The sequence below is a fragment of the Rhipicephalus sanguineus genome, chromosome 8, assembly GCF_013339695.2.
Source record: "Rhipicephalus sanguineus isolate Rsan-2018 chromosome 8, BIME_Rsan_1.4, whole genome shotgun sequence".
Taxonomy (NCBI): domain Eukaryota; kingdom Metazoa; phylum Arthropoda; class Arachnida; order Ixodida; family Ixodidae; genus Rhipicephalus; species Rhipicephalus sanguineus.
The window spans coordinates 78,747,868-78,760,832 of NC_051183.1; the positions used below are offsets into that span (position 1 = coordinate 78,747,868).

At 46.3% G+C, this 12,965-nt stretch overlaps 1 protein-coding gene across 6 annotated transcripts in view; it reads right to left on the reverse strand.

Annotated features, from left to right (window-relative positions):
* Positions 1–2,040: 2,040 nt before the first annotated feature.
* The window catches only part of LOC119402142 (phospholipid-transporting ATPase ABCA3-like), a 77,160-nt gene continuing 66,235 nt past the window's right edge, over positions 2,041–12,965 (reverse strand). For 5 of the 6 annotated variants that reach the window (XM_049418515.1, XM_049418512.1, XM_049418511.1 and 2 more), the window contains 3 exons: positions 8,338–8,429; positions 5,882–6,319; positions 2,041–2,242 (listed from right to left, as the gene is read on the reverse strand). In XM_049418515.1, coding sequence (XP_049274472.1) covers positions 5,976–6,319; positions 8,338–8,429 — 436 coding nt within the window. In that variant the 3' untranslated portion in view covers positions 2,041–2,242; positions 5,882–5,975. The remainder of the gene's footprint in view (positions 2,243–5,881; positions 6,320–8,337; positions 8,430–12,965) is intronic. The other variant, XM_049418513.1, reaches the window with a different exon arrangement.

Sequence of the window (12,965 nt, forward strand, 5' to 3'; positions counted from 1 at the left end):
CGCATTTAAAGAAAGAAACAGAAAGTTATAACGGATTATTTCGCCAATAAATATTTCGGTTGATTTCTAGCAACCAGACCTCAATTCACGCTGTTTCTTTCAATTAATTTCGTTAGTTCGAATTCCGGTTTAATTCGAACTCGTTGAGGCCCCCGTGAAATTCGAATTAATGAGCTTTTACTGGTATATATATATATATATATATATATATGCACATATACATATACGGTGCATGACGGCGGCGACGGTGACGGCAAAAATCAGCCGAGACTGTCCATATAATTCCTATCACAATAAAAGTCCGCTGAAGGCACCCAGGGGCGGCCCACATGTAAGGGACACCATCTCTTAGCGATGAAGGCCAGGTAGATGGTCACGTGGAGTTATGATTGCTTACTGATACGCAATAATGCGGAAAACAAATGCAGTGACTATGTGAGCAGGCTCAGGGAGAAAGATGGGAGGCAATGACCAGTGCTATCTGTCGCATAAACCATGAAATAACCAAAGCAACCATCAATGCCTCTAGTGCGATCCGGTACGTAGGAACGCTAACGGCTGCCAAGTCTGTTGTCCTGTGCATTGGTGCGGTGTGCAGCCTCGTCAAAGCACAGTTGGGGCCGTAACTAAGGCACCTGGATGATTTAACGCAATAGCGTTAGAGCGCACGCTCGAAGGAAAACCCGTATCGGTAAAAACTGGAAGGAAATGACCACTTTTTCACCCAGTTATTTCAGAAAAACTTTCTTAAGTCAATATGGAGGCCAAATTAGTTAATTTGGGTTGATGACAACACTGAACACTATCGGTATTTACCGGGGAATGGTAATTTCTTTGTTAGATTGAGAACTTCGTAGAGTTGGGTTTTGTTAGATCGAGTTTTAACTGTATTACGAAGCTGTACAGTACCTGGCACGCCGGGACTGGAGGTGAAAATGCCATTGGGGTTGATCACCAGGAGTGGGATCATGACGGCTGTGCAGCAGACGGCAAAGACTGCAAAGTCCCAGAGGAACGTGACGCCCCAGAAGAGGACGCCCGGCACGCCGGCCATGAGCTGCAGCAGCTTGGACTTGGTGACACGCTCGTGGGTCGGGAATAGCACGAACGAGGAGGACAGGAAGGCGAGTGCAGTGGGCACGAAGACGGCAGCCAGGATGCGAGCTGCCTGGTCATACTGCAGCAGTGCCATGAAGAGGATATCAATAAATATAGAGTAGACAATTCAAACTTGAGGGGAACTTTAGGATCTTGTTTGAATTATCAGAAGTGCCCATAACTATGACTCAGGGCAACATACCAACTAGCGTTGTGATGTTTAGTGTTTCGCAGTAATGCAGCAACATCATAGAAAGCTCTGCATGATTCTCAGTAAACTTTTTAGATGTCAGTGACCACACTGGTGCTCGTTATTATCAAATGCGTGCGCACGTGTGTAATTAAGGGACGAAATGTGTCGCGTCCTGTGACAGTTGGTAACCCCTTCTCATTCTAAGGACGCTTTCCGCATGACACCAGTGTACTGCGGCGAAAGTGACTAAGAAGCATTCATGCAATAGGCCACGGCCAGAACGTTTGTTTGTTTTTTGTTCCTCGGCCAACATGAGGTTGTTGGTGCATGCGGTTTGGCTAGTTTCGCCACTTTGTAGGGAGGCAGTCGGCTTTATTTGCAACTGTTAGTGACAAAAATGCAAATGTCCATCTAGAAGCAACAAAGGCAGCAGAGATTACAAAGGCATGGATAAGCAAAAAGTTTGAATTGACCGAATGTGTGCAGTGGGGCAGTTTAAATTAAGTGGCTTTAAAATGAATTGAAGACATAGCAGGCCAATTAAAAATCTGAGCTTTGTTCGAATTAACCGAAAGTTCGAATTATCCAGAGTCTACTGTAGTGATGGCGGATGCTCTTCCCCACTTGACAATCAAGCTTACGGATACACTTCCACATTTGAGACAGGCTTCCAACAGAGAAATTACAGGTATTTTATGCCGCAAATGCAACTAATGCCAGATAGTGTCAATAAGCCAGCGTACACTCACCGAAGCGGCACCTATCTGTTCGGACAGCTCGCCAGGAAGTGGCCAGTTGGTGACGGACACCCTAGCAGTGGCGTCTCCGGTGACGTACCTCAGCGCCGCCGTGTGCGCCAAGTTGAGAGACATGGAGCCAACGTGGTACGGCTCACCGTTGTACCAGGCCACAGCTTTTACGTCCCCATCAGTCTGACCACCTACGAGGTACCTGCGTTTTGCAAGTTAAAGTGGCACGTAAAATACAGCAGAACTTGCATATATCGCAGCCACATATAATGAATTACATTGTAACCTCATTATAACAAAGTCACATCTGACACGAAAATACCTTCCTAGATCTAAAAATTCGTTATAAATGTGCATTCATATACTATCTATGACTAGACTATTTTTCATTTTGTTATAACTGATAATTCGTTATGTCCGTGTTCGTTATATAGAGGTTTGAGTTATAATACTTTATTTCCCCTCAATACATCAAGGCTTGATGGAAGGTGTGAGACTAAAAGCGAGGAATGCGTGACTAAGGTCTCGCACCTTTTACAACAGGCAGTAGCAGGGAACATCATATCTATTGCATCTATATTAACAAGAAAGCAAAAAAAAGAGAGAGAAAACAAAAACAAAATAGTGAAAAAAAAAAACGCCAGGCCTGCGCTGAAACCGCAGCACAGTCACAGCGAAAGCTGGAAGAGCGGCGTTTCTAGAGCCCGTTGTAAGCTCTCTTGGGGCTACAATACAAGTACACTAGAAACGTACCCACTACGCCATAAATCACAATTTTTAAGAAGTTGGGAAGCACCTACTAAGCCATTATTCGTCACTCTGCGGAGAAGCGAGGCCCCAGCTACACGTCTGTAAGGCATTATGTGCACTTTGTTGACAGCGACGACTGATGACGATGAAGAATTATGGCTCAGCCCTTTATGATGGGTTGGAAGCTTTAAACGGCCCACCAGTTATGCAATTTGCATTGGGTGACGCCCAGTCGTTATTTACCTCTCCCGCCATGCTGTATAACATACCTCGACGTGGGAGCGCGAGGGGGGAAGGGGCGAAGAACTTTACTGAGACCCCGAGAAAATGGATCATGCGCTTATGGGCTTCCTTGGCAATCCAATACAAGTGCACTTGCGAGGAACCCACTACGCTATAAATCATTGTAATTTTACTGAGAACCCGAGGAAATGGATCATGCGCTTATGGGCTTCCTTGGCAACCAATACAAGTGCACTTGCGAGGAACCCACTACGCTGTAAATCAATATAATTTTTGAAAAGTAGGGAAGCAGGCACTATGCCATTTTTCGTCATTCCACGGAGAGCTGTTGTACCTGCTAAACGCATGTAAGGCAATACAGTAGACTCCCATTAAGATGAACTCGAAGGGACCGCGGTCATCTGTTTGTCTTATCAGGAGTTCGGCTTATCAGAAGTGCCCCCAAAACGAGACATGCTGACATGCCAACTGCATCCAAAAATGTTACTTGAAACACTGAATGGAGCAGACTTACAATGTGGGGCAAAAAGACAAGAAAAAGCATTTATTTGGCTCATCTAGATAAAGACTGTGCCTTCAAGCAGAGTATTTACACGAGTCTTACGAGCACCCGATTTCGCGTGTTCAAAAATAAAAATGCTCGTGAAGATATTTGCTACCACATTTTAATGATAAAACTGTAACACGCTCCTATGTTGACGATTAGAAAAAAAATTAAGAGACAAGCACAATTTTCCTTCAAAGAATGTAAAATTTAATGTCCTGGCAGTACGTTTTCTTCTGTGAGCCTGTTTTGCTGGCTCTAAGATCACTTCTGGATACGCCTCGGTTGCGTGCTGTTGCCTTGACAAGTCATTATACGCTGAGTTGCTTAAGAAAGTCTGCAAGGTTTTCTTCGAGGTCCGGATATTTTCCCGTTTTCGGCCCATAGTAACATTTCCTGATCGACGTGCAGCTGAAGATATCCCATCGGGCTACTCACGGTCACAAGCCTCGCCACGAAAAAGACACGACGCAGCTATATTCACTGTGCAAAATAGCCTTCCTTTGTCGTGCGCTTCCGTAACCAAAATGGCTCGTCACAATTTGCATTTCACTGGGAACAGATAGAACGCGTACAGGTCCTACGCGAACCAACGCGAATTGACCACAAAATACATGTGCTCGGCCGCCATTGTGTGATGGCAATGACAATGCACCTGACCCTTCTGACAGGAGCGATCCGTTTCGGTTTCGTACTCGATTGTAATGCACAGACCATTTTTGTTCCAGTTGTCGCCCCAAGCTCTTGTGTTGTTCTGTTCTCCTTTGTACTCCAGCTGGGAAACGGAGGGGGAATACAAAAGGACGCAATGGCTTGGGGGTCCAAGTTGTAAATCCCCCACTCTTTTTGTTGCTTTCTTTGCTGATAAAGCCCACACCTTCCCCACCAACAGGCTGGGGGTGAGAGGGGATACCAACTTTATCCGCTGACCGGTCTTCTTCCTCCGCGTCGCGATTTGCTTCGCGTCTTTGCTCCAGGAAGTGCTTTTTTTCATCTTTTTTGCTTTTTCTCAGTCGCCTGAATGCCCCTCCATGACTGCAGTGTTCGTTTCGCAGAATCGCTAGCGTTGTTGATCATCGCGAAAGTTCGTCTTAACAGAAGACTACAGTGGGGCGGTTCGTCTTAAGCGAATTTTTTTTGCATTGAGTCTATGGGAAACCAAACAAATGGTCCCGTGTTGTTCGGTATAAGCGAGAATTCGTCTTAACCGAGTTCGTCTTAACGGGAGTTCACTGTATGCGCTTTGTTGATGCTGTGCCTGATGACGATGAAGCATTATGGCAGAGCCCTTTGTAATGGGTTGGAAGCATTCAACAACCTACTCGTTGCGCAATTCGCACTGTGTGACTGCCTGGTTACAGAATTCGCGTTGTGCGATACTTGGTGCTTATTTTACTCTTCTACCACGCTATATTGCATATGTTAATGTGGTTCCTTACCGACATGAAGCCTGTATAGGACCTTTTTGCAAAGCAGTTTCAAGCACCGGCATGGCTCAGAGGTTGAATGCTGGGCTCCCACGCAGAGGGCCCAGGTTCGAACCTCGTTTTATCCTGGAATTTTTTTCTTATTTCGTTTTATTTTTCTTATTTGGAGCGATAGTGGTTACGGACACCGGCGGCGGCGGACAACTACGGTGCCAAAAACGGTCGCTGAAATGATCTCATAACAGCTTTCGCTGTAAAACATTTACACTGCAATATTAAGGAAGCTGCAGCACAAATAAGACAAATAACTGAACACAAGACCACCATGATGCTACAATTGCCTTAACTGTCCCAACTTCAGTTTGTAATAATAATAATTGTTGGGGTTTCAGGTCCCAAAACCATACTACGATTACGAGAAATGCCGAAGTGGAGGGCCCCGGAAATTTCGACCACCTGGGGTTCTTTAACGTGCGCCTAAATCTAAGTACACGGGCCCCTACCATTTTTGCCTCCATCGAAATGTGGCTGCCACGGCTGGGATTCTATCCCTCGACCTTCGAGTGAGCAGTCGAGCACCACAACCACTAGACCACCGTGGCGGGTTGACCTTCAGTTTGTACAGTCCATCTTGTTCTGCCTTTCAATCCCCATTATTACCTTACTGAATCACAATGACTTCAAAAATTACAGTCGAATGCCTTTATAAGAGGCACACACTGGGGAGCAGCTCTTGTCCCTAATAAGAGGGGTCTCGATAAGCAGGGCATCACATTCAAATTTTATGATCAACCCCTATTTTGATGTATGCACAATGGTGTCTCTTAAACCCAGTTGTTATCAACTAACCAGTCACTTCCAAGTAAAAATGACTCACTTTCCGTTGTACTCCGTAAGGCTGCGTCGGGCCACCCTGAGTAAGAAGTCGTCCGGATTGTCCACATCCTTCGCGACCTTCACCTTTTGTCGAGTCATCGCGTCAACGAAATCCACTCCACCCAGCTCCGACGATTCCGCTGCTGATGAAGCCGTTGGTTGGGCCGGCGTAGCTGCCGACATCGTACACCAGTTTCTTGACAGTCGCGTGCTCTGCGTCCTGGATGTCGAGCGAGGTGTACAGGAAGAAGAGGACGACAGGGATGACGATGGCGAGGATGGGGAGGAAGTACTGGCCGCTTGGTGGTGTGCCACCGCTTCAGAAACAGTGCTGTGGCCTGCTGCGCCAGCAGCGTCAGGCCACTCGTGCGCTGGAACGTCGGGTACTCGTCGTCTGCAACGCAAACGTACCGGCACTCGTCAACCTTCTTCCAAAGCGCTGCGGAGGAGGAGAGCAAATGGCAGATTACAGCCTCGAACGGGGACCAGGGTGTCTACCAATTAAATTTGTCTCCGAATTCCCCGACTTTTCCAGGTTTCGCGTGATGATTCTGAGCATATTTTCCTGACTGGTAAGCCTGCTTGGAAAACTGACTATCTTTCTACTGGAAACGAGCCCTCGAGTGGTAAAAAAAAAAGTAGGGCAGTTGCACAAACTGAGTGCAGAACTTGGGACATTTGCCGTTGCATCACCACTGAATGAGCCTAACCAGGCCAGCCGTGTTTCTGCTCATAGTGCTTCTGGCCCAAAGAGAATGCTTTCAAGTCGAGCGGAGGTCATGGCCAAGACAAACAACAAGATTTATTGGAGCGAGTAACGATACGCTTGGGAATTGAGATATCTTTTGTGATCTGTAGAAGCAACAGTATGCACTGTCCTTTTTTTTATGTTTCTGCTTGGCTGTTTGCTGTAAATGCAGAAAAAGGAGCGCCTTATAATCTCTGATCGAGGGTAAAGACTGTTTTCGTGACGGTCGCAGGGACTACCATCAGTCTGTTTCCATGACCCAGCCAGGTTTATCGAAAATTCCATGACAATTCCCTGAATTTTCCAGACATGTCCAAATTCCCTGACAATTCCAAGTTTTCCAGGTTGGTAGACACCCTGGTGGACAGAGCAGGAGCCGATTGCACCAAAGGTTTGCCAATGTTTGGGGCAATGTCAACGCAAGATGTGTTGCGACTTCTCACTGAAAGTTGGCAATGGCTTAGAGTGACTTCTGCAGTGCCCTGCTCTGTCTGCATTTAACCTGTTCGTGCTGTATTGTAAGTGTGATTCTTTATCACCAATTCTCACTTCCTCATGTAGAGTGCTGAGGGAACGAAACGAGTCAATTTTGGGCTAAGTAAAACCTGTAATTTTGTTTCCAACACCTTCAGTTCGTCTCGCATCGGCACAATATTGGCTTGTACACTTACACCAGAGCCAACATCGCCTCTAGTGCCAAGATTCGTGGGGACATGACGTGGTAATCTCAAGCAGTTGCGCGTATCAGTATTGCTTCAGATTTTGGTGTTGCACTTCACCCCATGAGCACTGCACCTCTTAGAATTGATACCAAGGAAAATGTATTAACTCAAACCTCGATATAACGAGCACGGTTATAACGAAGTAATTGAAGAATGGTCTTGTCATAGCTACAGTGTTATAAATAAACGTTTATAACAAATTTTCGGATATAACGAAGATATTTTCATGGCAGATGTGACTTTGTTATAATGAGGTTTTGAGTGTAGATGAAGTGAATTAGTGAATCACTAAAAACTAAATTAGTGGCAGAACATGCCCTCAAGTGTTGGCCTTATAAGAACACACAGCTTTCAAAAGCAAGAAGCTGACAAAATCTGAACAGGGTTAAGGCTCCAATGTGAAGATACTATGCCAGCTTCCAGGAAGTGGAATGTTTTACTAGTTGGTAAGCTGTAGTCAACAAGAAGTTATATTCTGTTCTGTGTTCCATTTCAAAATGATAGAAATTCCAGTCTTTGCGAATGGATGACGGTTTTTTTCCTCTACGAAACGCATTGACAGAAACTGTCTGTCCCCACATTGCTAGACAGAACTCATTTATGGGTGTGCGGCACCCTCTCTGTTCAAGCCTCACACTTGTGAGTGGTACTATGGCCTCCAAGATGATGGCCTCCAAGACTGCCAGCACAGATTTAAGTACGTACTTATGCAAATGACCCAAGTTGTCACTGGCAGCCCAAACTGTGAAAAAACTGTACTGCACCCTTTTTTTCGGTCACAATTGTTTTTGTCTATGACAAAACAGACTAGTTCTACACCAAGTGATGTGTTGAACAGAGGACGCTATAAAATGGAGCTTCAGTGAGAAATGCTACAACGAAATAGCTAGCCCTTTCAAACGAAAAAAACATCTATGACTGAAGCTCCTTTAGACACACAAGCGCCTTGTACAAATGGGAGGGCGGCTAGTAGCCGTGGCAACTCACCTTCCAGCAAGCCACCCATGCTGTTGGTGCCATTTTGAGAGTTGGACGACTTGCTGCTCATCTCGACGCTGCTGTCCGCCAACTCGCCGACTCTGCAAGAGATGGATCAACGCGCACAGGTCGCACCACAGTTTTCGTAGCTAAGGAGTTCTTTTTAACAGTGGAGCTGTTTAAAGGGACACTAAAGGCATGTAACAATTTATGTCAGAGTGAAAGCTCGATGTATGACAACATCTAAAACGGCAATATTATCAACAGCAGTGCCCTACTTACCAAGAAATTAAGCTAAATGTATCACACGATGAGCGCCATGAGCGGCACATTTTGGAAATGATCCCGATGACGTGAGAGAGTTCAACTACAATTAATCACTCGTAATTAGAGGTGTGCGAATATTCAAAATTTCGAATATTTTTCGAATAGTGTTTGCTATTCGATTCGATTCGCACTGGAATTTGACTATTCGAACTATTCGAACTTCCCAAAGACAAATACAGTCAACGTCTGATTGAAAATGACCCCTTCAGATTTTCAATATGCTTCACCTCAATACATTCTCGTATTGCGGCAAAGCTCCCTTTCAAGCTCCGTTACAGTCGAACATAGCCAAGACAGAGTCAACGTCCGATTAGAAGTGGTCCATAGATTTTCAATATGCTTCACCTCATCACACGCCTGCATAGCGGCAAAGCTGCCTTTCAAGCTCCGTTACTGTCGAACTTTGCCAAGACACAGTCAACATCCGACTGGAAGTGGTCCCTAGATTTTCAATATGCTTCACCTCACCGCACCCCGGTATTGCGGCAAAGCTGCCTTTCAAGCTCTGCTACGGTCACAAATGTATTAACTCAAGAAAACGCTGGTTCCAAAATGGAGGTGAAATATGTGGCAGAGGTGGGGGCTCAATTAATGCTGTTTTGGACCTGAAATTTGGGCAGGAAGTCCGAAAAATCGAACGCCAAAGCTTTTTAGCATCCAAAATTTCAAATGCTGTTATATATCGTTGTCTACGTGGTGGATTTGGAACTCCGGACTTGAAGGGAGCACACCCTTGTCTGCCACATCAGTTGGGCTTCCACAGAAGTTAAAAGAGGAGGAGAGGCTGAGGAAATGGTATCTTTGCCTACCACGTGTAAAGTGTTGTTGGCAACACTTTGGTTGCACCAAATCATGTACATAAATACAATTCGGCCTCTACATTGCGTTTCAACCTAGCGAAAAGAAGCACTTTCATGTTGCTATCTCATAAGAATATGCTTAGGAATCCTCTCCAACTTTTTTTCTGCAATTTCGCTTCGAAGTCTTAGAAAAATATTCTAGAAATAGTCGAGAAATATTCGAAAAATATTTGATTCGATTCGCACTCACACTTCAATATATTCGAATTCGCTTTGCACCCAAAATTTTGCTATTCGCACAGCTCTACTCGTAATCAAACTAGCTGCAATAAAATTCGGCAGATCCCACGTACCGTGGGAGTCGATGTTATGCGAAGCATGCGGTGGGTAGGTGACTGTGGCGGAACTTTTTTTACTGAGGGACACGTTACAAAATGGCGCTAAAGATTTGTATAAATTTTATATGCACACATATATATGTTGAAGAGCCGCATATGTGTTATATAGCCTGTTGTTTACAGTTGGGTAACGCTGCCAATGGAAACGTGGGTATTACCAACACCAGAAGCGGAAAGCTGATATGTAGTGCTTATACGTGTCCCAAGAACGCACGCACGCTTCACAAACCCGTGTGCATGTGTGCAAGACGTTCTCGACAGTTCTTGAACAAGGGCATCATCACCGTGATCAGTGAGCGCCAGCAGCGGGTCATGCCTTGTTCAGGATCCGGTCGTGATTGTGGTGACGAGGGGTCCATGTGTAGTGAAGTATGTGGTATAGAAGAGCTGTTGGAATTCGTGGATGCCTCGGTGATTTCGTCGACAAATTGTCTGTCGACAGAGCCGGCGACATGTCAGAACCTGAAGCCACCCTTCGCGTTGGTGAAGTATAGGCCGTCGAGGCTGGTAGGCCTGGATAGTGCTATGTAGGCCAACATCAGTGGATGGTGTTTGTCGTATTCGTAGACTACCTGGGCGTATGTGGCCTACGTAGCCTAGTCTACAAAGCGACTGTCAATCAATCTGGCATCATCCTCGGTCAGCATGAGGCCATCGCCCAGCCTCGTAAGAAATGAAGAGGACACTGCGTCGTTCTGGTGGACGAAGTGCACTTTACGGTTCGGTGACGTGGATATCATATGTAACTTTCGTTAATGTATTCCTCCGGGGTCGAGCAGTGCTTCAATATACAGTAAAACCTCGGTAATTTGTATCGGTTAATTGGGAATCCCGGATAATTTGTATTATTTGCGCGGTCCCAAATTTTTACATGTAAATTTAACCGGATAATTGGTGCGGCCAGTCTGCGACTTCCCGGTTAATTGGCACACTTGGCCGCGACTTCCAAGATATGCAAAGGGTGTTGCGAATCTCGGAGGCTGTAACTAAAACATGCATTTTTTTTTTTGATGTACGGATCTCGAAGGCCATGTTTTTTTTTACCGGAAATACGTCGTAGACGCCATGTTTTAGCAATTGCCAGGCGGCGATGCGTGCGGTTGCGATCATGATCATCATCATCTCAACGGCGATGTTAGCCACTCTAGCGAAGTGAATGTTTTGTGGAGTCTTTGTGCCATTTGGATGTCGGCTGGCGAGCATTGTGCGATTCGGTGCGACTGCTCCATTTGTCTCCTGTCTCCGCTTGAGTGTCTTCCCTGTGAATTAGTTGATTGAGGTGTGCTTGGAAGGAAGATGCCGAAGTACAAGAGCTTGTCCCTGCACGAAAAGGTGTGCTTAATTGAAGAGGCCAGCAAGTCGACGGCGTCGAAAACGGCTCTCGCCGAAAAGCACCACGTGCCTCTGTCAACGCTGTGCAACATCATCAAGAATAAGGAGAAAATTCTCAATGCTTACAGCAAGACGCACTCGTCAAAGCGTACACGAGTACGCCCGCCTACGTACGCCGACGTTGAAGCAGCTCTGATCGACTGGCTGCAGAAAGCCAACGCAGCACACCTTCCTGTGAATGGGACCATATTGCGTGAGAAGGCCAACCAGCTGGCGCTGCAACTTGGACATTCCGAGTTTAAATGCAGCAATGGATGGTTTTGCCGATTTAAGGAGCGCAACAACCTGACATTCGTGACTGTTTGTGGCGAGAGTGGCAGCGCGGATCAGTCTGTTGTCGACGGCTGGAAGCAGCACACCTTGGCTCCACTACTCGCCAAGTACGAAGCAGCAGATGTTTACAACCTTGATGAAGCTGCTCTGTTCTACAAAATGTTGCCTACGAAGACATTCGCCTTGAAGGAGGCAGACATTAAGGGGCGGAAACAGAACAAAGATAGAATCACTGTTTTGTTTGGTGCAAGCATGTGCGGTGAGCACAAGCTGCCACTGCTTGTTATTGGGAAGACAGAAAAGCCTCGTTGTTTCAAAAATGCACGACTGCCATCCAAGGATGACCTGATCTATAAAAACAACAAGAAAGCTTGGATGACGGCTGCACTCTTTGAAGAATACGTGCGGCACCTTGACCGCAAGTTCGCGGCCGCAGGGCGCAGCGTTTTGTTTGTCGTCGATAATTGCCCAGCTCACGGCGACATTCAGAACCTGCAGGCAATCAGGCTGGTCTTTCTACCCCCGAACACGACGTCGGTATCGCAGCCGATGGACCAGGGCGTCATACACCATACCAGGAAAATATATCGCTACAATCTGTTGAAGCGAATGCTCCTTTGCAATGACAACGGAAAGGAGTATAACATTGACCTCCTCGGTGGTATTTGCCTCATTGTTCACGCATGGAGGCAGGTGGAGGCCACCGTTATTCGACAGTGTTTTGAGCACGCCGGTTTTGTGAAAGAAGAGGCAACCTCCGCTGAGTTTGCTGTCACCGCTGTCACTTGCCCGTTTGATGAAGAAGGGGAGACTCTCTGCGCTTGATATGAGGCTTTGCACGCGGACGAGGAGTGCACTCCAATCGGATTCTCCGAGTACGCAAATGTCGAGTGCACAGTGCAGACGTGTTACGCCGACATCGACAGCGAGATAGCTGCGAGATCGACCGATTCGGCCTCTAATGTTGACAGCGATGACGAGCCCTCCCGAGCACCCCCTTTGGCGGATGTCATCGATGCCTTGAGTGTTGTGCGCAGCTTCGTCGAGTGCAACGGCGGCGAGGCTGAGATGCTGCACCTCATTGACAGGCTGGAAAATATGACTTTCAGTGCTGGGAACTACCGAACGCGTCAGTCACGCATGGAGGAATTTTTCTCCAAGTAGGCTGACTTGCCACAATAAAGGTGTGACTTCCGTACATCACGTTTTCTGGCTGATTTCTTTGATTTCGCGTTGTTTCGGATAATTGGGAATCCCGCTTAATTGGGATATTTTTCTCGGTCCCGAGGCCTTCGAATTAACGAGGTTTTACTGTAGCTTGCTGAATCATAGGAATACAAACGTAATGTTTATTAGACTGCTATAAAAGCGGAGCCAACACTGGAACTACAGACGTTAATCTCATATGACGCCTGTATCGTAGGAGTACACATCGTAGGAGTACCAT